This window comes from Mustela putorius, unplaced genomic scaffold (assembly GCF_011764305.1).
Source record: "Mustela putorius furo isolate JIRA1106 unplaced genomic scaffold, ASM1176430v1.1 tig00537297_pilon_pilon_pilon, whole genome shotgun sequence".
Taxonomy (NCBI): domain Eukaryota; kingdom Metazoa; phylum Chordata; class Mammalia; order Carnivora; family Mustelidae; genus Mustela; species Mustela putorius.
In genome coordinates, this window is record NW_025422435.1 from 1,449,527 (window position 1) to 1,473,062 (window position 23,536).

At 39.0% G+C, this 23,536-nt stretch overlaps 1 protein-coding gene across 3 annotated transcripts in view; it reads right to left on the reverse strand.

The window, feature by feature from the left end:
* PHKA1 (phosphorylase kinase regulatory subunit alpha 1) overlaps window positions 1–16,302 on the reverse strand; it is a 148,573-nt gene extending 132,271 nt beyond the window's left edge. For all 3 annotated transcript variants that reach the window (XM_045074010.1, XM_013048220.2, XM_013048219.2), the window contains exons 1-4: window positions 15,863–16,302; window positions 14,926–15,084; window positions 7,485–7,532; window positions 5,473–5,641 (exon numbers count right to left, since the gene is read on the reverse strand). In XM_045074010.1, coding sequence (XP_044929945.1) covers window positions 5,473–5,641; window positions 7,485–7,532; window positions 14,926–15,084; window positions 15,863–15,940 — 454 coding nt within the window. In that variant the 5' untranslated portion in view covers window positions 15,941–16,302. The remainder of the gene's footprint in view (window positions 1–5,472; window positions 5,642–7,484; window positions 7,533–14,925; window positions 15,085–15,862) is intronic.
* Between the last annotated feature and the right edge of the window lie 7,234 nt (window positions 16,303–23,536).

Here is a 23,536-nt window from a genome sequence, read left to right on the forward strand (position 1 = left end):
AGAACACAGGTGGCCACCTCTTTGACCTTGGCCACAGCAATTTCTTACAAGACACATTGCTGGAGGCAAGGGAAACAAAAGCAAAAATGAACTACTGGGACTTATCAAAATGAAAAGCTTCTGTAGAGAGAAGGAAACAATTAACAAAACTACAAGGCAACAGGGGCACCTGGGTGGCTCAGTCAGTTAAGTGTCTGCCTTCAGCTCAGGTCATGGTCCCAGGGTCCTGGGACTGAGTCCCGCATTGGGCTCCCTGTTTAGCAGGTGAGTGTGCTTCTCCCTCTCCCTCTGTCCCTGCTTGTGTTCTCTCTCTCATTCACTCAGTCTCTCAAATAAATAAATACAATCTTTTAAAAAATCCCTAAAAGGTAATATATATAATGGCAGAAGATTTTGCAATTTACTTATCTGAAAAGGGTTAGTGTATTATATGGATAGAGGTTTCTATGATTTCTTTTGCATAACTGACTACCCCAACCTGCACCTACACAGGTTGGCTAAAGAATGTTATTTGTGATACTTGTGCTGCATAAGTAACCTCGGGAGCCTGATTAGTTGACATTAGCTGGACTCCAGGTCAGCTAATTGGCCCTTCTGGTCTGGATCCCAAGAACTATAAATTTTGCCTTACATCCTTTCCAGCTCCAGGCTGGGTTGCTGCCCCCCAGTGGAATCTGGGATGGGAGGCAAGCATACCTAGCTCAGGATCCCTGACTATGTAAATAAATGATAACATAGGAATGCAGCTTGCTCCAAACTGCACGTAAACAAATGATTGTCTAACTTCAGACCCCCATCACTTGCCATGTCATTTGATCTATAAATACAGCCCTTATGGGGATGGTCAGTTGGAAGTCTCAGTTGAGGTAAGGACTCTGTCCAGGTCTCTCAATAAGGTCTCCAGCCTAGCTATATCCAAGGGGATTCCCCAACTAAGGAGATTGGATGTTGTAAGTACTCAATTTGATATAACTCTGTCTTATACTCCTTTACTGCTTACTATTGCCCTCATCTCTGTGCAGATTTCCCTTTTCTTCTTTCTGTTTCTATTAGATTTTTTATAATATCAATAGTGTTTTTTTCCCTTTGAAACTAAGAGTATGGCTGCCGTGAATCTTTCCTTTAGGACAGTTAGTATCCATAATCTACAAGGAATTTATCAAACTCAACACCCAAAAAACAAATTAATTCAGTTAAGAAGTAGGCTGAAGACACGAATATACATCTTTCCAAAAAAGACATACAGATGGGAAACAGACACATGAAAAGATGGTCAACATCACTCATCATCATGGAAATACAAATCAAAGCCACAGTGAGATACCACCTCACACTGGTCAGAATGGCTAAAATCATTAAGTCAGGAAACACCAGATGTTGGTGAGGATTTGGAGAAAGAACACTCTTACACTGCTGATGGGAATGCAGACTGGTGCAGCCACTGGAAAACAGTATGGAGGTTCCTCCAAAAGTTAAAAACAGAACTACCCTATTAGCCAGCAATTACACTACTAGGCACTTACCAGGGATACAAAAATACAGATTCAAAGGGGTATATATACCCTGATGTTTATAGCAGCATTATCAACAATAGCCAAATTATGGAAAGAACCCAAATGTCCACTGACTGATGGGTAAAGACGATGTGGTATATATACCCAACAGAATATTACTCAGCCATCAAAAAGAATGAAATCTTGTCATTTGCAGTGAGGTGGATGGAGCTAGAGTGTACTATGCTAAGTGAAATAAGCATTTTATCTGGCCGCAGAGAAAGACAAATACCATATGATTTCACTTGTATGTGGAATTTAAGAAACAAAATGGAAGACTATATGGGAAGGGAAAAAAGAGAGGGAAAGCAAATCACAAGAGACTCTTAACAGAGAACAAACTGAGGGCTGATGGAGGGAGGTAGTTGGGAGATGCATTAAATGGGAGATATGTATTAAGTAGGGCACTTGTTATGATGAGCACTTGGTGTCAGATGTAAGTGATGAATTATTAAATTCTATCTCTAAACCAATATTATACTATAGGTTAACTAACTGCAATTGGAATAAAAATTTGGAAAAAAAATAAGTTACTATACTTTTCTACTACAAGATTTTCATTTGGATCATTTTTATCTCTTTATTGATAGTCTCTATTTGATGAAATGCTTTTATCATATTTTCCTTTACTTTGTTAGGCATGGTACCCTTTAGATTTTTGGACATTTTTATAGTAACTGTTTTGAAGTCTGTCTCCTAAATTCAACATAATGGTTCCTCTCAAAGGCAGTTTCTGTTACCTGCTTTTTGTGTGTGTTGACTCAGACTTTCCTGGTTTTTTTGCATGTGTCATACATTTTTGTTGAAAACTAGATAATGCAGAAAATATGTTGCAGAAACTCCTTAGATATATTAATACCCTCCTGTATGGGGCTTGTTTATGTTTACTTGCTATTTGTTTAGTGACTTGGCTGGACAATTTCAATGAAATCTATTTTTCCCACAGTATGGAGCCTCTGATGCTGTTCCCTGGAGGATGTAGCCTTGGGCATACACACTGTCAACCAAGGAAGACCGCAGTTTTGTTTTAGTCTGTGGTGTCTGCCTCTGTTGGTATCATACTCAGTTGTTAAACTCCACCAATTGCCAGCTGATTGTTCTATTATACTGTATATTGTTCTGAAGGAAAAACTGTCCCACAGTCTCATCCAATTAAATTCAAACCTCATTTCAGGATTTTGAGACCAGCCTTTGACACCTGTTCTAACCCTAGGATAACTCTTTTTAGCTGTCTCTGTCCCTGGCTCTCTGCTAAAACTTCTAGCTAGGCTATGGGTTAGTTTGTTGCTCTGATTGAGCTATAAAACTCCTCTTAATTTCTTAGAACAAAAAATCCTCCAGTTTTTCAATGCCCTTAGACTTGAACTTTCCCACAGTCAGTTCCAAATAAAGTCAGTTTTCTTGGGAAGGACTATGGAGCTTTTCTGTCTGTGGCCTGTCTGTCCCTCCATGCTACAAGCAAGGTGGGCTAAGCCTATTATTCTTGGACTGCTCTGTCTGGGGTTAAGCTCCATGGGTGGGACTGAGGAGTAGGAGTAGAGTTCCACATCCCTTAGTTATTCTTGGCTGGACCAGAGCTTCCGTAACACAGAGTTGGGGAGAATGAGAAATGCTGGAAACCACTCTTTGGGAGATATCATAGCCCTAAACTGGGAGGTAGGGGAAGAGGAAGCCTTATATTCTTGGCTGCATTCATGCTGAGTACTGCTTCTGTCATGGTGAGCGGGGAGAGGGAGGAAGTAGGTTGTAGTCTAAATGCTACACTCTTGCTGCTTTTATCAAGATTCAGATTTGCTTAAATAAATGTTTTTCTGCTTGCCGTATGCCCTTCGGACAATGTCCAGTGACTAAATGGCTGGGTTTTTATAAATTTATTTTCACAATTTATGGTTATTTTGCTTGGGGGAAGGGCAGTCAGCTTCTAACTAAGCCTCTCTTTTAATCAAGGTTTTAAGAGTCCAAACATGTGCATAGAATTACTTACATGAAAGATGAAAATTTTCCATGAAGATCTTTCATACATTATCTACTGATTACCTCTCACATCTATCCTTTTCAACCTCAAGGGTACTGCCTTACATGTGTTCTCCATCATTTCTTGCCTAAAGTATTCCACTAACCTCCTGACTAGTCCTCCAGGTTAATTTTCTCATCCATTCAATCTATCCTCCTGCTACCGAGCCAATCATCTGAAAGTTTCTTGATTATTTACCCTGAGTAGTTCTCTAATGACTATAGACTAAACTCCAAACTACCTAGCATGATTTATAGGCCTTTAAACAGCTAGCTCCAACTGTCTAGCTTCACCTTTTGGCATTTTTCTAGATCTATCTTACTCTCTAGCCATAGAAGATAACTAGTATTACCTAGGTGGCCAGTATCTTTCCAACTTTTGTGCTGTTGTCATGCTACTCCCTTTCCTTCTCCGACTTGTGAAATTCTACTTATTACTATTTATTCTGCAAAGGTCTGATCAACCTTTATTTTTTAAAAAGATTTTATTTATTTATTTGAGAGAGAAAGAGAGAGAGAGAACATGAGAGAGCACAAGCAGTGGGGAGGGGCAGAAGGAGAAGCAGACTCCCCACTGAACAGGGAGCCTGAAGTGGGACCTGAGCTGAAGGCGGATGCTTAACCAACTAAGTCACCCAGTCACCCAGACCAATCAAATTATATCCATCTTTTTCCAAGCACCTATCAAAGTCAGCTTATTGAGGTGAAAATCAAATATTAAGTCAGAAATCAACAAATACTTGTTGAATGAGTATGTCTTATATAAGCCTCTTTAGTATATTTCTATTCCTTCTGGACTCAAAATCAAAACTATAAGAAATATTTAGACAATTTGCTTTGTAGAAAAATACTTCAGAGTGGGTACTAAAAGAATGCTGGAAATGAAGTTATAGCTGCCATTCTATATAAATGTATAAAATCTGAAATATATATTTATTCATGGAGGAACCTCCCCTCCAAAATATGGGAATATAAGGACAGCCATGTTATCATTTTAATAGAAGGTATTTCAGCTTCTGGTCTGTGCATTCCAGAGGGTTTAGAAAAAAAAGGAAGGCTTTATCACCAAATATTTATTTATGAAAGAAAATGAGAACAAGAATTTTCTGGGGCAATTCTTGCCCCAAATGCCCTTAGTACTCAGGAATTCTATAGCCAGATAGGAAGACAAAGAAATTCGAATGTCAAAAAATGTGGCATTCTGAGTACATTTACTTACTCAGGAAGATCTGGAAAAGGTCCTGTTTAATTTACAAACAGAGTGTGATCAGATTCATCATCCTCCCCAAGTTAGGAAAAATAAAAGGGAATTATGTTGGTTCTTACATTTTCCTTTTTCAGGTAAAGACCTAAACCTAATAACAAAACCATCTAAAAATAGTGTATTATTCAATAATAAAAAATAAATATTTGAATTCTGATTCCTAAGTTAATTCCCTTTAATGTAATTTAGATGCGTTTAGACAGATACCTTGTTTATAATACATATATAAAGAATAGTAGAAAGTAGGTGATTCAGTTTATGTTAGTACTTACTAAAGGCTGTTCAGTTTATAGCATGAGAACAAGCAATAAACCCTGGCCCTTCTTTCTGATCTCACCATCTCATGGTATCTGAGAATTAATGAAAGACAAAGAATACCCATCTAAATAAAATAGACCCCGGATTTCCTGGCTCTCCATTTAAAAACAATTGCTTAGAACCCCAGACTTATTTTCAAGGGAAAAGAATATTAACTAGATCTCAGAGAGTTGGTTTCTCTGTAAAAACTGTGCAAAGTATTGTATTTCCATTGGGTGTCTTTGAGAAAGGTCAATGGCTATGTTGTTTCCCGGAGAAGCCACAGGTGCAGGAGCCAGTGCTCCTCACTGCAGTTGTTCCCAGCCACTCTGTCCTGCTACTGACCTGAGGCAGTCATTTGTGCTAAGAAAAGCAGGTACACGGAGGTAGCGTCCAACTGCAGGTGTCCCCACTGGTCATCACCCACTACAGTGGCACAGGTTTTAGTATTGTACTTGGCATGGAGGCTATCCTTGGTACTCTGACTATACTTGAAGGATTCGACTTTATCCACCTGAAGAAAAAAAGAACAGTAAAGGCAGGCAATGCAGAAACATCATCCCACATGCCATCCTTCTGCAGCACTCAAACATATCTCATTGCGGTTGGTTTACAGGCGATGGTGAATATTTAAAGTAGATTGTTACTTATTTTTCCCTATACTAAGGCCACCAGGAAAGTTTGCTGCTGCTGTTGTTGTTGTTTTAATTTAAGCAATTTAATTACAAAATCAGGCCAGTTAAGGCCAACTATTTCCTACTCACTACCTCCCTTTCACATTTTGGACGGTTGTTTTGCCACTGCCATCTGCCACAGCAGATATCCACTGAGATGCAGAGGGGTTGAGTGTGAACAGCCTAGTAAGAAGAGCCAGCTGAGTTGTAAAAAAGATACATTTGTTCCTGAAACAGAGGGAGGAATTTGGAGGGAAATTAGGATAAGGGGACTTATTTTGAAGGAGTATGGAAATTGCTGGAGAGAGATACATGGAGTGACAGAGAAAAATGTAGGAATGAGGGCTGAAACCAGAGGTCAGAAAGGAAACATCGTGCAATGGACAACTGAAAGACTTTGTTCCTGAAACCGAGATTTGGTTATATGTGCATTTGATATGTCGTAGAAACTACTACCTTTAAATAAGGTTCATGAAGTTGGTGGCTTTAAACCTGTTTGGTAAGGTAGAAAATAGAAAATTCAAATATTTAAAATACAAAAAAAAAGGAGCAGAGAAGGGGAAAAAAGAAATTATAGCAATGAATGATAGCCATGAGCTAATAATACAGGCAAGAGCACTGACAAAGAAGTTCAGAAGTCTGGAGTTGATTTCTTTCTACTTTAGATTTGTGGTGTGCCTGTGGATAGTCATTTTACTAATCTGGGCCTCGACTTCTAATAAAATGTGATCTTGGTCTCAAGAAAGTCAGTTTAGATTCAATGTGTGCAACATGTGTAAAGATCTCCTAGGATAAAAGTAAAACACTTTTTCTTTTTCAGTAAAATCCTTTTGAATGAAAAAAATCATTAGCAAACCCAAAAGATAAACCACAGTCTACTGAAAAAATTTGCAGTGTATGTGACAAAACATTAATATCCATAATGTATAGCAACTCCTCAAATAGTCATGAAAGAGACAGCCCAGAAGAAAAATAGACAAAGGACCCAACAGGCAATTAACAGAGGAAATGCAAGTTTTCAATCTACACAGGAAAGGATGTTCAACTTCATTCAAGGTCAGGAAAATGCAAATTAATCCAAGCAGATAAAAGCCTTTGGCACTAATCTCTAATCCTAAAATCTAAAATATTGCCATAAAGGTTCTTCTTCTCTAAGTCCTGTGCCAAAATTTGTTTGGTGGCAATAGTTGATCCAAATTGACATTTGTAGTCTTTACTTATTTCACTGAGTGTGAAAATGCATGTTTCCCTATGGAGAGATTAATGTTTTTGATGATGCAGTGCTGTTCTGGACCTGCTGAGAGCACAATATTCTAGTATTTGCACTGTACTGAAAAATCTGAAAAAATCTGTATTCTAAAATGTATCTGGTCCCAAGGGTTTTATATGAGGGCTTATATGCCTGTATCATCTTTACTCAATGTACTTAATTGCATGTACAGTCATGATGAAGTATATCAAAAAAGGCATTTGTACAGGGGGAGAAAAAGACTGGAAGGAAACGTTCCAGTGGTAACAGGGTGGTGAGATCATGGGCGACATTCCCCTCCTCGATTCTATAAATTTTCTAAAATCACTGTCTTTGTGAAATCGAAAGAATATAAGCTGTGAACATTTCCTAAAGGGTAGAGATACTATTACAATGTGCTTTTATTAGAGAGGGAGCTGTTAACAATGCCATACCTGTCTGATCATGCAGTGCAGCAGGCCCCTCATCAGCTTCACTACGCTCTGCAGAAATAAATGGGAACAAGACTGTTATAAACACCCCTAGCTGCAGGAACATTTAGTCAGCAACTGCAGTTGGTACATGACCTTTTCAGAACAAGTAACCCTATCCTGGGTTCCTATTTACATGGCATTTACTTTATAGGCACACAGAAGAGCTAAATTGCAGCTAAAAGTGGAATCAAAAGTGGCAGTTGGTGCCTCTTTCAGGTCAAAAAAAAAATCCAAGCTCCAAGAGGTTTATATAAAACCATGCCAACCATCCTGTTAGAGGACATTTTGCTGGGAGAAAAGACAGCTCATAAGCCCTAAAGCTATGAGGATATTTTATCATAGATCCTATGCCCTAAAGAAGCCAACATCATCACTTTTTTTTCTCCTAAAGTAGCCAAGACTTATCTTCAGGAGTTCACAGAAATATTTATCTGTATATTTTCCTTAAAGAATAAGTGAACTTCAATTCAGAATAAGTGCAAAGGGGAATAGTTAGTGCAACTCAACCTCTTTTCCATGAAAAAAAAAGCTACAGTCATTCTTCAGTCTCAAGTCATCACTCTTTCTCTTAGCAGAGCTTGGCAATTTCTAACGCACTCAGTTTTCCATTCACATTCCAAAATTCTGATCACCAACTATATACTGTACTAGTTGGCATAATATAACATAGTAATAATAATAAAATTACAATATAGTAGAGAAATAATATGCTATACTAGTTATAGTACATGACACTAGAAGGGCTCATCAACAGTAGCAAGGATACGCAATATATTTTGGAAAAACACAGTATCAAACAGTTTCTCCATTTCTTTAAGCTTTCTGTTTCACAGTCCAAAAGAAATATAAACAGGTTACTCCAGGGAATGCTAGTTCAAAGGTGGCCTCAGGACATCTCTGAAAACTAATCTGCTTGGGAGCCAGGTCATTCTGTCATTCCTTCAAAACACTGAAGTGGGACTATAAGCAATAGGCATAATAAGGATAAGTATCTATTAAATTATGCTCAAGTCTTTATGTAGTCTTTTACTGAGAACAAATAAAAGGTGTTTCCTTGGGAGAATTCCCTTTCTTAAGTTATTTCTGTCTACAAGTGTTGCCCTCCCCTTACAGATCAAGGGATGTATATATACGTGGGCATGGGGGGAAGATCGAGCGAGTGCGTGTGTTTACACATAAGAGAGAGCAGGTAGGCAGTATATGATCACGTCACCCTTTAGAGCATGAAGCATTTATTATAAATAATGAAACTGACTGCCACCCCATAAGAAAATCCCTATCACAAAAAAGAGGGGGGTCGCCTGGGTGTCTCAGTCAGCTAAGCGCCCACCTTCAGATCAGTCATGATCCCAGGGTCCTAGGATTGAGCCCCACACTGGGCTCCCCACTCAGCAGAGAGTCATCTTCTCCTTCTCCCTCTGCCCCTCCCCCTGCTTGTGCATTCTCTCTCTCTCTCTCTCTCTCTCTGTGTCACAAAGTTAAAAAAAAAGAGAATCTCTATCACTACTTTGACCCTAAAAAAAGAGACCATCCTTTTAATACACGCTGTTAGAGAAACACAGCCTCCTCTGTGGGGAACTTGATTCAATTCTGAATTATCTTCTATATGTCACCACATACTCACAGGTTTCTATCACATTCTTTCAACTGTCTTTACCATCAAGCCCTGTTACTGCTACCTACATTTTCTTTTTTCTTTTTTTTTTTGAGAGAGAGAGAAAGAGAGAGAGAGAGAGAATGAGCACAAGAGCACGGAGGGGGAGGGGCAAAGGGAGCAGAGAGAGAATCTTAAGCAGGTTCCATGCCCAGCACAGAGCCCAACAGGGGGCTCGATCTCATGACCCAATGCTGAGATTATGACCTGGGGTGAAATCAAGAATTGGACACTTACTGCCTGAGCCACCCAGTCACCCCTATGTTTTCTTTAACTTAAATAGTAAACATGGGAATCGTGGACCCAGTGGAGAATTCCTGGTTTTACTTTTGTCCTCCTGGAATGGCCACTGTCAGTCATTTCTGTTCTCAAGTTCTAACTTGAAAGTCAGGATTAAATTAATAGAAAGCATGGGGAAGAAAAAAAAAGGAAGCATGGGGATATGGGAATGAGGGAAACTATGTGTACTTTGTGTTCCCCCAAACTGGCCATTTTCTGTTTCAGTGCTTTAGTTAGCATTAATTATACATGTCCATTCATATAGTAGAGCTTATAACTACATCAAGTGACACCTTCTCACCTACTCTTTTTGAGAATATGGATCTATACATTTGTAAATTGACATATAAGGATATATAACTATACTCAAACATATATATGTAAGTATTCATCTCTATCTCTCTCCAGGTATATGTACAATCAGATGTTTGTTGGTCATCTAAAATATATAAAACACTCTACCAGACTTTGTGAAACATAAAGATAAAGGGGAGACAGAACACAAGAGTTAAAGAAAAAACTAAAATATAAACACAGTCTATCTAACAACTCCTAGTTATCCTTTAAAATCCATTTCCTCTGTGTATCCTTCCTTGCTTTGTTCAAAGTAAAAACATTCCTGCCTGTGTCCCATAGAACTTTCTACTGTATTTCTCTCCTATAGATACAGTGTAATGTATTGTTTAATTATTTGCTTATATATCTGTCTCCCTCATTAGATTATAAACTCCTTAAGAAAAAGGGACAGAGACCAGGTTCAGAAATAAAACTTTGAGTCAGGGGTACCTGGGTGGCTCAGTCATTAAGTGTCTGCCTTTGGCTCAGGTCATGATCCCAGGGTCCTGGGATCGAGTCCCACATTGGGCTCCCTGTTCAGTGGGAAGCCTGCTTTTCCCTCTCCCACTCCCCCTACTTGTGTTCCCTCTCTCACTGTGTGTGTCTCTGTCAAATAAATAAATGAAATTTAAAAAAAAACTTTAAGTCAATGGACTGAGTGGACTTTATTATTTTATTATTATTATTATTTAGAGAGAGAAGGAGCAAGAGAGGGGAAAGGGAGAGAACCTTAAGCAGGCTCCGTGCTCAGTATAGAGCCCAATGTGGGGCTCCATCTCATGACTCTGAGATCCTAACCTGAGCTGAAGTCAAGAGTCAGATGCTTAACCTACTGAGCCACCCAAGACCCAAGCAGGCTCTATTTTTAAAAATGTATATTCCATGTTTGCAAGTAACTGGCAAATTGCTTATCAAAAAAATCATGTGTGTGTATGTGTGTGTGCATGCATTTTGAGAGACGGAGGATGCAAATATGACAAAATGTTAACAATTTAGTAAATCTGGATAAAGAGTGTATGCAAATATGCTCATTTTACTATTCTTTAAACTTTTTTGTAAATTAAAAATTTTAAAAAATAAGAAGTTAAGAGCTAAATATAAAGATTTTGTCCCATTTTGGTTTTTATATATAGTACGGGGTCTCACATATGACAAATTACATAAAGTCTGCTAAATGAAAAAGTGAACATGTTGAGTGGTACAGACCGCAAGTGATCTAGAAGTTCCAAGACAGCAGTCCTGGGAAAGAAGTGGTCACTGTACACCTGAGTGGTAGTCTTAGGACAGAAACCAGAGAAAAAGTAGAACTGATGCTGGGCTTTGAAACGGGAGCATTAGTTCAGATTGGAAGAGAACAGGCACTGTGGGTGGAAGAAACAACCTGTAAAAAGGTTCAGAGGTGAGAATGTCCAGATTTCCATGTTGGAAAAATTCACAAAGACTTAATCTGCAGTCATTAAGTCCAGGCTGTGTTCATGGCACCACCAAATTCCAGCCTCATCTCCAAGCTTCAGTCCATTCACTTGTAAATTGGAGTAGATAATACCTAAATCACAGGGTACTGTGAAATAAAATATTAGTAATTATGGGGAAGTATGCAGTAAAAAAAAAGTATTTACACAAATGTCAGGTATTCTCATTAAGGGATTGTTAGAGGAGTAATGAAGACACCAACCTGGTTGGAAATGGGGGTGACAATGCAGGGCACCAGAATGTAACGATACTGAAAAAGCAGGGTAGAACCAAGCCCTAGAGAGTCTTGCCTATCAATCTAAAACATCTGGATTTTACTGGTAGGAAAATGAAAGCCACAGAAAAATTGCTGAGAATGCAAATAATATAATTTAAATCTTCACAACAGTGTTAAGTGATGAAAGTCTAGACTGTGGTTGAGGCAGAAGGGAATAGTAGGAGGAGATGAATTCAGGAAAAATTATAAGAATCAACAGACTTTGGTCTGCATGTATCAAAAGTCAAAAGGGACAAGTCAAAATCACCCTAAGGACAGTGTTTTATAGAACACTAGTCAGTCCAGGAAATTCTGGAAAGGCTGTAAAACCCACTCTCATGTTAGATTTGAAATGCGCATTAATGTATCAAAGATTCTGAGAAATAATGGAGTAAAGAAACCCACTGTTTAATGTATTCCCAAACCTACTTGACCTAATGTTCCACAAATACACTATAGGAAATTCTCTAAATAACATTGCCCAGGTGGATGTATGTAGAACGAGGACACCAATAAGAGAATAAAGGCTATATGCTGAGTTGCTGTTTTCGGTAGTCTCTTATTTGTTTTTAGTATAGAACACAGGGTTTCAGATATTCTGAGCTTGAGAAGCCAGGTACAACTGAATAGAAGACAATGAAAATCAGGTTTTGAAACAGAAGTGAGACCAGAGTTAAAGATGCAGTTTGGGAAGTCATTCTTACAAAGGGTATGGTTCAACTCCTGAGAAAAGATAAGAGACTACATAAAGAGAACAAAACTGAGGAGGAAGCAGAACTGGAGGTATCCAAAGAGCTATGTCTATTTGTGTGCTTATTTATTTTTATGGGTATATTTCTATATCTATATCTATGTGACTAAGAGCAAAGGGCATTTATATATAGGGCAAAGGGCAACATATATGTGCATAGTTACATTCTATGCACATATTCTATATCTATATTCTATATCTAAGAGCAAAGGGCAACATATATGTGCATAGTTATATTCACAATCTAAGATAGAAATAGTCCCCTAAACCCTTGTCTCCTAATTCTTTTTTTGTTTAAGAAACAACTGACATTGTTTCTTAGAGAGAAACCAAGGTGAGAGTTGGAAGGAAAGGTAAAAATGTTTAACAATCAGTGGTTTGGGAAAATCCACACAGTAATGGAGAATTGAGAGTAGATGGGAATTTAATTTATGGATTTCCTGGATTTAATCTATACTCACTTATTGGCCACAAATCAGTGGTCATTACTCCAGCTGCACTTAGAATCAATTTTTCAAAAAATATTAAACCCCCAAGGCTTCACTTTCAGAGATTTATCTAAATTGTGGGGTCCAGTAAGGGTATTTCTTAAAAAGCTTCCCAAGGGGGCACCTGGGTGGCTCAGTGGTTAAGCCTCTGCCTTAGGCTCAGGTCATGATCCCAGGATCCTGGGATCGAGCCACGCATCTGGCTCTCTGCTCAGCGGGGAGCCTGCTTCCTCCTCTCTCTCTCTCTCTCTCTGCCTACTTGTGGTCTCTGTCTGTCAAATAAATAAATAAAATCTTTAAAAAAGAAAGGAAAAGAAAAGAAAAGAAAAGAAAGAAAAGAAAAGCTTCCCAAATGATTCCACTGTACAGCCAGAGTTTAGAACCACTCACATAGATTAGGGACAAATCTAGCTCACCATGTGTTTTGTAAATAAATCTCTGGCTGCTTTTGTGCAATAACTGAAGAGCTGAGTGGTTGGGCAGAACCCACATGTGACCCACAATGCCAAAATTACTTCCTATCTGGCCCTTTACAGAGATGGTTTTCTAATCCCTAGTCTGAATTAACTGAGTCAGATTTGAGGAAAAAAGTTAATGAGACTTAATAATAAAATCTGTTTTAATTCATGACAAAAGTTCATAGAAATTTTATGATTTCCAGAGAAATGTTTCTTTTTTTGAAGATGCTTCCTATTGCTGTAATGTTTTTGAGATATTTCAAAGATAGTATGAAAAATATTTTGGGGCCATGTTAAAAACTATTTAATGAGACATTAAAATTTTTAAGTAAACAATTCAATGTTTCCTTAATTTTTCTCCCTTCCTCTGTTAAATTCTTTCTTCCTGGACCATAGAAGGAAAAATGTTAACTTCATAGAATGACTAGTCAACAAGGAGATAATAGATTTATTCCAATGATATTGAAAAAAAAATTGGTCCAATGGTACTAGGTATGGAATCCTGGGTACTGATATTAATCTCTAGCAAAACAAACAAAATACTGAGATCAGAATAGCCAAACATTACAGTAGGATGCAGGATTTCAGGGGTGGAAGAGTAGGATTACAGGATTTTTGGAACACTCTTCTATATTTTCCAAATTCTTACAATCGCTATGTATTATTTTTATAAGTCATAAAAATATTGGTCTGTACTTCCTGAGCTACAGCAAAAACTCCAGCAGTTTTTTTTCTGAAGGGCCCAAGTCCCTCTCAATAACAGCTTGAAGGAATAATGAATACCTACTGTTGCAGAGGACAATATGGTAAAACTTCCCTATTGCCAAGAACTGCAACCCTGCAATATGCTGAAGCTGTTAAAAAATAACTAAATCTCAACATTCTGATTTATAGATGAAGACTACAGCTCAGATTGCCCAAGTCTAAGGGATACCACTTGAGCAAATGGCTGGTGTAGAATCTTCTCCACTAGAGGAAAAGAATTCACATGTACCTTACAAGAGACAGCACAGTATCACAACATTAAGAGACCCTATGTAGCTCAGAATATAATTTTTTGGGTCATTAAAGAGAATGAAGCACCCTCCGTCGAAACAGTGCTATAAAGGATGTTATTTTCTATAAAGGTGAAGGGCCTTAAAAGTTGGCTTAAAGGCATTTGCTGACTCTGTCCTTATTTTGCTGAGGGAGGGGTACAAGCTCTGAAATAGAGGTCATGAGTATAAAATTCAACAAATAAATTCTTTACTCCTGTCTAGTTTGAAGGTCTGCAAATTTGTGTCTGTTACCCTCATACAAATACCACCTATCATTTAAAGAAATGAAGTAAACTGATAGACACCTGCCCCCAAATATTCTTCTCAATGAGAATAAATATGCTCAAGGCTGCAAAATACTGTTACTTAGAAAGAGGATTATAAATTTCTGCAAAGATCCCAGGATAGGTTTTTCCACTGTAACAGAACAGACTGTGCCCTTTCCCTCCTGAATCAGCAAGTTTCATGTTTCCACTACACCAAAAAAAGTTAGTACAATACAGGAAAGCTTTTTGAAATGTAATTTCAAGAAAGTGAAGAGGGTGGGAGAAAGGCAAAATACAGTTCTTTTAGCTCCTTGGAGCTACATTTCCTTTAATCCCTGCCCCTCAACCCCCTTTCCCACTACCACACACAGCTCCAGATCTCCCTGTATATTTATTCTAAGTACCTGCTCCAGTTCATAGGCCTTTGCCTTATCCTCGTCCCGGTCTGCATTCTTCCGATAGGCCAGGCCCAAACCCCACACGGCCAAGATACTGTACACATTATCTCGGACCCAGGCATCTTTCTGATCATAGCTGGCTGGAAGCAAGCCAGTCACTGGATTCTGCAAGACCAAGAAAAACGACAGGCAGGTAACCACAATGTGTTAACATGAGGAGACCAAACCTATCAAAGGGGTTACTTAGGGACTTTGGTCTTTCTTCTACTTCACTACTCCGGAGTTTTATAACCTCTTCCAATCAAGTGCAAGCAACTGCTATCTTGAATAAGCGGAAAAGCTAGCTGAAGCTTGATGAGTCTGAAATGTGAGTATTGTTAAAAGAAAGGCAGTGTTTTAACTTTCCAGTTAGAAAGAATAAACTATCAACTAAAAACCAGCATCAAAGGACAAGAAAATATATATATAATTAACAGTATATACAAAGTACCTCAAATCTTCACATTAATCTAGTCTTAAAATGGCTAAATGTTCCCCTACTTCTCTTCTTTGGCTGGAGGGCAAGAAGATGACGCCCAAACCTGGGTCAGGGGAGGGACTTGTCAATAATAAACAAGCTTCAGCACCTCTTTCAGCAGTGTCCCCCTGGAATGGAATCCTGCTGTGGCTTGAATGACGAGGGAGGAGGCGAAGGGGAGGGGGCGAAGGGGAGGGCTCAGAAGCCAAGGCTCAGGGCTCCCCACTAACTGTGCTTGTCCACAGTTCGGTTCTCGGCCCAACACCTAGCTTCAGGCTCCCCTAACGCTTCCCCAGCTTGGGGGGTTGGGGGGGTGTAGGCGGCGGCGGGAGAACCTGCTACACGCAAGGCGTTCCTCCAGCGGTCTCCGTCTAGGCTAGCACACTGCACATCCTCGATGATTACAAGCGACACCCCTTCACCTACCTGATGGCACAGGATGGTCTGATGCACCAGGCGAGCGTAGCCATCCAGTCGGACCCCAGAGTTACTCCGGCTCCTCATCTCGCCGCGTTTCCAATGCCCTCAGACAAACAGCCTGCGTGCCACGGGGGCCCTCGGCCCTCCAAGTCAGGAGACTGCAAAGCAGCTCCGCCCTCGCGGTGGGAAGCCAGAGGGCCAGGCCCCGGCTGAGCCCGCCCACCGCCCACGCCCTGCGCCGGCAGTTCACGCTACGGCTACCCCTAGGGCTCCACCGCACGCCCGCAATTGTTCGAGACTTCCGCGGTTTCAGCCCAGCCGCAGCTCCTCCGCCCCGGCGTCTCTCTGCCACCCTTACTCCCGTCCGGCCTCCAGGAGAGGATCCTGTATCCCCAGCCGAACTCCCGGACACGGCTGTGGCCCCGAGGTTCCCGCCCGGAGGCCGGCAGCGGGTCTCCGGCGGCTGCGCCCCCCCTACCCTGCGGGAGACGCGAGCCGGAGGCGGGGCGGGCTCCGCGGGTCCTGGCAGCTGCGCGCTGCGTCCTCGGAGTTCGGCTCGGCCCGCCTCGCCCGCGCAGGTCTTCGGCGCCCCCGCCCGCTCCGCGGCGGAGAATGTGTCACCGTAGGCAATATGTTTTCAGAGGTTTATTTTCTAAACACCTCCAATGACTATTTCAGTTTTCCACGCTTGCTGTGCATGCAGGATGTTGAGGCGGCTGTTACTTCGGCCGGCTTAGCTTTTAGGAAACTAGGACCCACTTCAAACTTACTAGGGCAGGAAGCGCGCTCGCGGCCGGGTTCTCGAGAATTGGAATATCCGGGATTTTACTGTATTTTATACTTTTGAGTTAAAGTTCAGACTGAACTCCTCACTCTGATACAAAACAGACAAGAAAAAACTCCCTAAGGTACTTTATTCCTTAGAAACTGGTGACTAGCCAGGCCTGGGAAGGAGGGGCCCGTGGTGTGCTTTGAGCAAACTAGTTCCCCGGGTGGGGGACTGAGCAGGGACGAAGCAGTGCCTCGGGACAGCCTTGGCTGGAGAGGAGCCGGAGGAGGTTGTGTAACAGCTTTGGAAGGCTTCCCGGTGCGCACGTAGGTCACAAGGCTGAGGCAAAAAAGATTCAGCTGAATATAAAGGGGCTAAAGAGAGGATAGAAAAGAAGCCTGTAGGTAACACCGATCATTTGCCACGGGGTACTCTCGGTCTGCACTCCGCTGCGTGTCCGACTCCAGGGCCATTGCTCCTTGTGTTTGCTTTCCTCAGTCCCCACGCTTAATCTCTGCTGGCGCAAAGTCTGCACGCTTTTCAAAGCTCGTTTTAAGTACCAACTGCTTTCTGAATCTCAGTGTAAGAATTAGACTGACCTTTCAAATCCAACTCTGAGAATCTCTAATTCTAAGCCCTCTCTAGCCACCTTGCCCAGCCTGCAGTGATTTTGCATTTTCATTTACCTTTTTATTTCTGTAAATTTAATCTCTTCTCACAAGCTCCCTCCCTTTCAACACCCCGCACACCCCTACTCAAATTAGCATCAGGCTCGGAATGAGGAAATGTTCAAGAACTCAGATCTGGAACTTTCAGTTTCAACAGCGAGTAAACGATACAATTAGGTACAGTGATTCGCTTAGAATTCCCAAGCAAATAGTTTCCATTGCAGTCACTTGCTAAGCATATGCCAGGACTGGCAAATAAGCCATTTCAAGGCCCAAGTGCGCTGGGGAGAAAAAGTCTTTCCAGAGAAAACGACTTCATTTTCGACTAAAGAGTGCTTGATCTTCCCTGCTCTGGCTCCTACTCCCTGACATCTTCCCCCCAGCTTGTAGCCTCAGAAGCCTTGTCTCTGTCCTCGTTCCCTTCAAGCTACTGCCCTTTTTCTTCCCCTTACCATCATTTAAAAATGTTATAAAAATATTAAAATAATAAACGCTCACTAAAGAAAACTTGAGAGGTATAGAAAAGTAAAGCAAATCACCTTCCTTCACACACATAGCCACCTGGCAATATTTTAGTGTAACTTTTCTAGTCTTTCTATTCCTTCTGCACAGACCTCTCCCACCCCAAGTTATTTAGAAGTATGAATAGATTAGGAATACCAAAGTTGGGTGACAACAAGAAAGGTAACTCGCTGGCTAACAGGAGGCCTGGCTGGATGGCATTACCTTGGTGCTTTCAACCTCAGTCGGGGCTGGGTATTTAGTCCTTCAGCCTTAGAAACTTGATCTCCTCAGTGCCCCAGAACTGGTCAGAGTCAGGAGGCTAACTCATGCCAATTATCTTAAGAGACTGACGCATGAGAACCAGACTGCTGGTTGATAATGAGAAATAGAACTATGATGGTTTATGTTGGCCTCATTAGCACGGGTCTCTCCTTTAAATAATGCATATGCCTTATTCCTTCCCAAGTACTATTTTGTTTTATACAAAACCATATGAAGTAAACACTATTATTTTTTTAAGATTTTATGTATTTATTTGACAGAAAGATAGCAAGAGAGAGAGTGCACGTGCACCACCCTCAAGAGCATCAGGCAGAGGGAGAGAGAGAAACAGGCTCCCTGCTGAGGCTATATCTTTTCCATCATTTCCCATTTACTCTCTTTCAATTTTTTAAAAATTATATTGCATGGAGCACTGGATGTTGCATGTAAACAATGAATCTTGGAACACTACATCAAAAACTAATGATGAACTGTATGGTGACTAACATAACATCATAAAAAAAATAGAAGTACTATATAAACACATTCTTCATGAAAAAAGTTAAAACATTACAGGTAAGGTTGAAGTTCCCTATGTCTATCACCCACAGTCACAGGCTCCTCTATCTCCCTTCCCAAAAGTAACCACTGTTGTAAGATTGGTTTGTATCCTTCCAGATTTTTTTCCCCTATGGATTAAGATATATACATAGAAATGCATATAAAGTATTCTTGTTTTTTGTGTATTCTTTTAATATAAACAATATTATACTCTACCTAAACAATATTATACTCTACCTCCTTTTGTGCAGATTGCTCTAGTCATGCAAAGTTGTATCATGGAGATCTAGTCATGTTATCATAGACCATGGTTTATGTAGGCGTTACTCTTTTTTTTTTTTTTTTTTTTTGCAGGTGCTAAAGGGGCCATCTTTTAATAAATACTTTGTTAAATATTTTATTTCTTACCACAGCAGAAGGCAATATAACTGAATCACATTAGCCCAGTCTCACCAAAAAGGAACAAAATAACCCCATAACCCCAAACCCCCTAATCAGCCAACACTTTCATTAAAAGACATTCTCAAGGATGCATTAGGATATGAGGAAAACCTCTGCAGCTTTTGCAAAAGTTCTGTAGAGGACATTTTTCCTGGATAGGTAAAAACCATGCAAGAAATACTTTTGAGAATTTAGGATGAGAAAAAGAAAAGAGTTGTCAGGTCTAATTAACTTGGGATAGTCCCTCTTTATTCAGTGCTCCTACCAGGAAGTTCAGAGCTAAATTTAATATAAGTAACCAAGAATTAGGTACTTTCCCACTCAGAACCCCTCCCTCACATATACTCATATGAGTTGAGTTATTTTTAATTGTCTCATATACACTAATTTTAGAAAGCTTAATCTTAGGGGTGTCTGGGTGGCTCAGTCGTTTAGTGTCTGCCTTTGGCTCAGGTCATGGTCCCAGGATCCTGGGTTCAAGCCCCATATCAGGCTCCCTGCTCAGTAGGAAGCATGCTTTCCCTTTCCCACTTCCCCTGCTTGTGTTCCTGCTCTCATGATCTCTCTCTCTCTGTGTCAAATAAATAAACAGAATCTTAAAAAAAAAGCTATCTTAAAATCATTCGGGAAGTAGGCAGGGTATAAATTTTAAACAAATACAACTGAGAAATGTGACGTAAACTAACTCATACAGGAATAATTTCAACATGAAGAAATGACGGGAAGCTAGAGATTTGTAGTGGTATTTTTTTTCAAAATGTAATTATTTCAGGCACAGTTGGTAAGTATACCTGTCATATATCCTTCCAAAACTGTAGCTCAAAACTATAACATACTGAGAGAAAAATAAATCTTGGGAATACAAATTCATTTGTTATAACCAGTTTTGCTTACACTGTCTCAAAATAGCCATCTGTACTAATGTGTGTACATAACAGAACAACTTGCTATAATACAAAAAGTTCATATATATTTAGACCTTGGAACTTTCTAAGGGATTAAAACTTTTTTTTAAAAGATTTAATTTGTTTGAGAGAGAGAATGAGAAAGAGTATCAGAAGAAGGAGGGTCAGAGGGAGAAGCAGTCTACCTGCCAAGCAGGGAGCCTGATGTGGGACTTGATCCAGGGACTCCATGATCATGACCTGAGCTGAAGGCAGTCGCTTAACCAACTGAGCCACCCAGGCATCTGGGATTGAAAAATTTTTTAAAAAATCTCTCATTTTTGCTACAGAAATAGGCATTTCTCTATTGATGAGCATTTACATAGTTATTTCCAGGTATAAACTCTTAAAAACAGTACTTCAGAGAATATACTCATATCATCTTGTGAATGATGTTTTAGAAATGGGCATTTAAAAAATTTTGATATAACCAAAAAGCCATTTAAATTATCAGCACCCACCAGTAGTGAATGAGTCTCCACTTACCCATTCTTACCAAAACTTGACATTAGACTTTGATTTTGAGCAATCTAATGGGTACAAAGTGGTATCTTACCTAAGTTTCATTTGCCAGAATACTAATGTCATTAACCATCTTCTTATGTTTTATTATACTATATTTAGCTAGTTTATAACTTCTTTATATACTTAGTCATTTCTCTATTGGGCTGTTTTTGTGATTGATTTATAGGAATTTAATAAAGATATGTATTCTGCATTTTAGTTTTTGTTAAAAAAGAAATCTAAAAGATATTGTACTTGTTTTGCCATAAGTAGTCTGTCTATTCTCATTTTTATGGTGTTTTCATATAGTTTTCATTTTTAATGAAGTCAAATTGATGAGCCTTTTCATTTTTGTCTTATTTTAGAAGGCCTTTATATGAGGTTGAATGTGACTCCCCAAAAGATATGTCCACCCAGAACTTGTGAATGTGACCTTATTTGGAAAAGGGGCTTTTGCAAATGTAACTAAGGTTCTGGAGATGAAGTCATGCCTGATTTCCTACTAGTCCCTAAATCCAATGACAAGTGTCCTCATAAGAAAAGGAAAAGATACATAGGAAGGAGAAGGCAATGTGAAGACAGAGCCAGAGATGGAAGTGATGCATTTACAAGCCAAAGAATGCCAAGGATTGCCAGCAACCACAAGAAACTAGGGGAGAAACATGGAGCAGATTCTCCCTCAGTACCTCTGTGAGAAGCCAACCCTACTGACACCTCGATATTGGACTTCTGGCTTCCAGAATGTGAGGGAATAATTTTCTGTTGTTTTAAACTGCCCAGTTTGTGGTAATTTGTTATGGCAGCCCTAAAAAACTAATAAAGCCTTTCTGTGTCTGAGATCATTAACACATTATCAAATTTTCTAATACTTTTATTGTTTAGCTTTTTATCTGTTACTCTTTTAATTCATCTATAATTTATTTTTAGGAGTGGGTTTAAATAGAAATTTAACTTAATATTTTCCTAAATGGTTAGCCAATTGCACTAACACCACTTAATGAATTATTCTTTTCCTATTGATTTAAAATGCTACTTTGATTATAACTATGGGTCTTTCTGGATCATTAGCCTGTTCCACTAATCTGTTTTTCCATTCCTTCATTAATATCGCAGTGCTTTAGCCATTATCAAGCTTTAATCTTTCATATGAACTTTAGAATTATCTGATTGAGTTCTAAGGAAAGTCCTGATTTTTATTGTAATTGCATTAAATTTATAGACTTGTTTGGGGAGAATGGACATATTGGTAATATTTAGCTTTCCTGTCTACAGACAATGTATATTTATTCAGGACTTCTTTTACTTCTTTTAGCAAACTTTGTAGCTTTCTCCATGAAGGCTTTGCACTTTTTTTTTTTTGGCAAGTTTTATGTCTTGGTACTTTGTAGTTTGTGTTGCTATTAAGATTTTCCCCATATATTACATTTTAATTAGTTATTATGTGTAGGGAAATATTTTTGTATGTTTATCTTATATCTACTTCCTGTGTTAATTCACTAGATGTCTGAAGGTGATGTTTTTGGATTTTCTAGATCGACAGGCATATCATTTGTAAATAGTAACACTTGTATCTTTACCTCCCAAATCTTTAGAACACTTACAGTGGATATACTTGGCTATCCTTTCTTGTTCCTGACTTTAATGGACTGGTTCTAATGTTTCTAATGTTTCATATTAAATATGTCTTTGGTAGGTTTCCAGAAGATACTATTTATTACATTAAAATAATTTATTTTGCTAAGGTTTTGTTATTAATATTATTATGAATGAATGTTGAATTTTATTGAATGATATTCCTGCATGTATTGAAAAGAATCATTTGTTTAGTGTGAATTATATTGATAGGCTTCCTTATGGCGAACCATATTTTTATTGCTAAGAGAAAGCACACTTGGTCATGATAGATCATTAGTCTGTTCTCCTTTTAATATGCACTAGATTCAATTTACTAATATGCACTAGATTCAATTTATTAATATTTTATTTAGGATTTTTGCATTTTTGTTTTTACATTATATTGGCTTGTAATATTATTTTTTATGCCACTCAGGCACCCTATAAAGCTGCTTTTAACTTTTAAGTTGCCTCTGAATCTGGATTATGTCATCCTTTGTACTCCTGATGTACTTTCTTTGTGCCTCCTTTCCTTTTTTATAGAATGAACCTGCTTCAAAGTTTGTCTATTTTATTTAGTCGTTCCTAGGGCCAGCTCTTAGCTTTATTTATTGATTATATCTTTATTTCTATATCCCTTTGTGACTTAATAATTGGAAACATTTTTAAAATATTTTATTACAAGAACAGAATGTATAATACAATGAATCCTACCACCTAGCTTCAACAATAATCAAATAATAATCTTGTTTCTGTCATTTATACTCTTCCCTTCTTTCCCCCCTGTATTATTCTGAAGCAAATCTCAGGCATATCCATTTGTCCATAAGTAGTATGTGCCCATAAAAGATAAGGAAGTTTTATTAAATGTAATTACATACCATTGCATCTCAAATAAAAGTCCTTTATATCATCAAATATTCTTTCTTTCTTCAAATTTCCCAGCTATTTCAGAAATGCTTGTGTGTGTGTGTGTGTGTGTGTGTGCATGCACCTGTATGTGTGTGAGAGAGAGAGAGGGAGATAGGCAGAGTCAGAGATGGAGATAGAGACAGAGCAAGAAAGAATGCATCAGGATCCAAACAAGGTCCATGCATTGCATTTGATTGATATGGCTCATGAATCATTTGTCTCTTTTAAGCCATAGATTTCTCCTCTTTTCTTTTTTCCTTGAAATTTATTGAGGAAATCTGCCTGTTTGTCCAGTAGTACTTTGCTGATTTCATTGCCATGGTATTGTTTAACATATTCTCTGTCTTCTGTATTTCCTACAAACTGGTGCTTCACTTTAGAGGCTTAATCAGTTTCACGTTCAGTTTTCTTGTCTAGACAGCTCATATGGAGGTCTCCCATCAAGAGGCACATAATGTCTAGGTGTCCCTTGATGGCTAGATCCACTAATTCATTTAAAGTT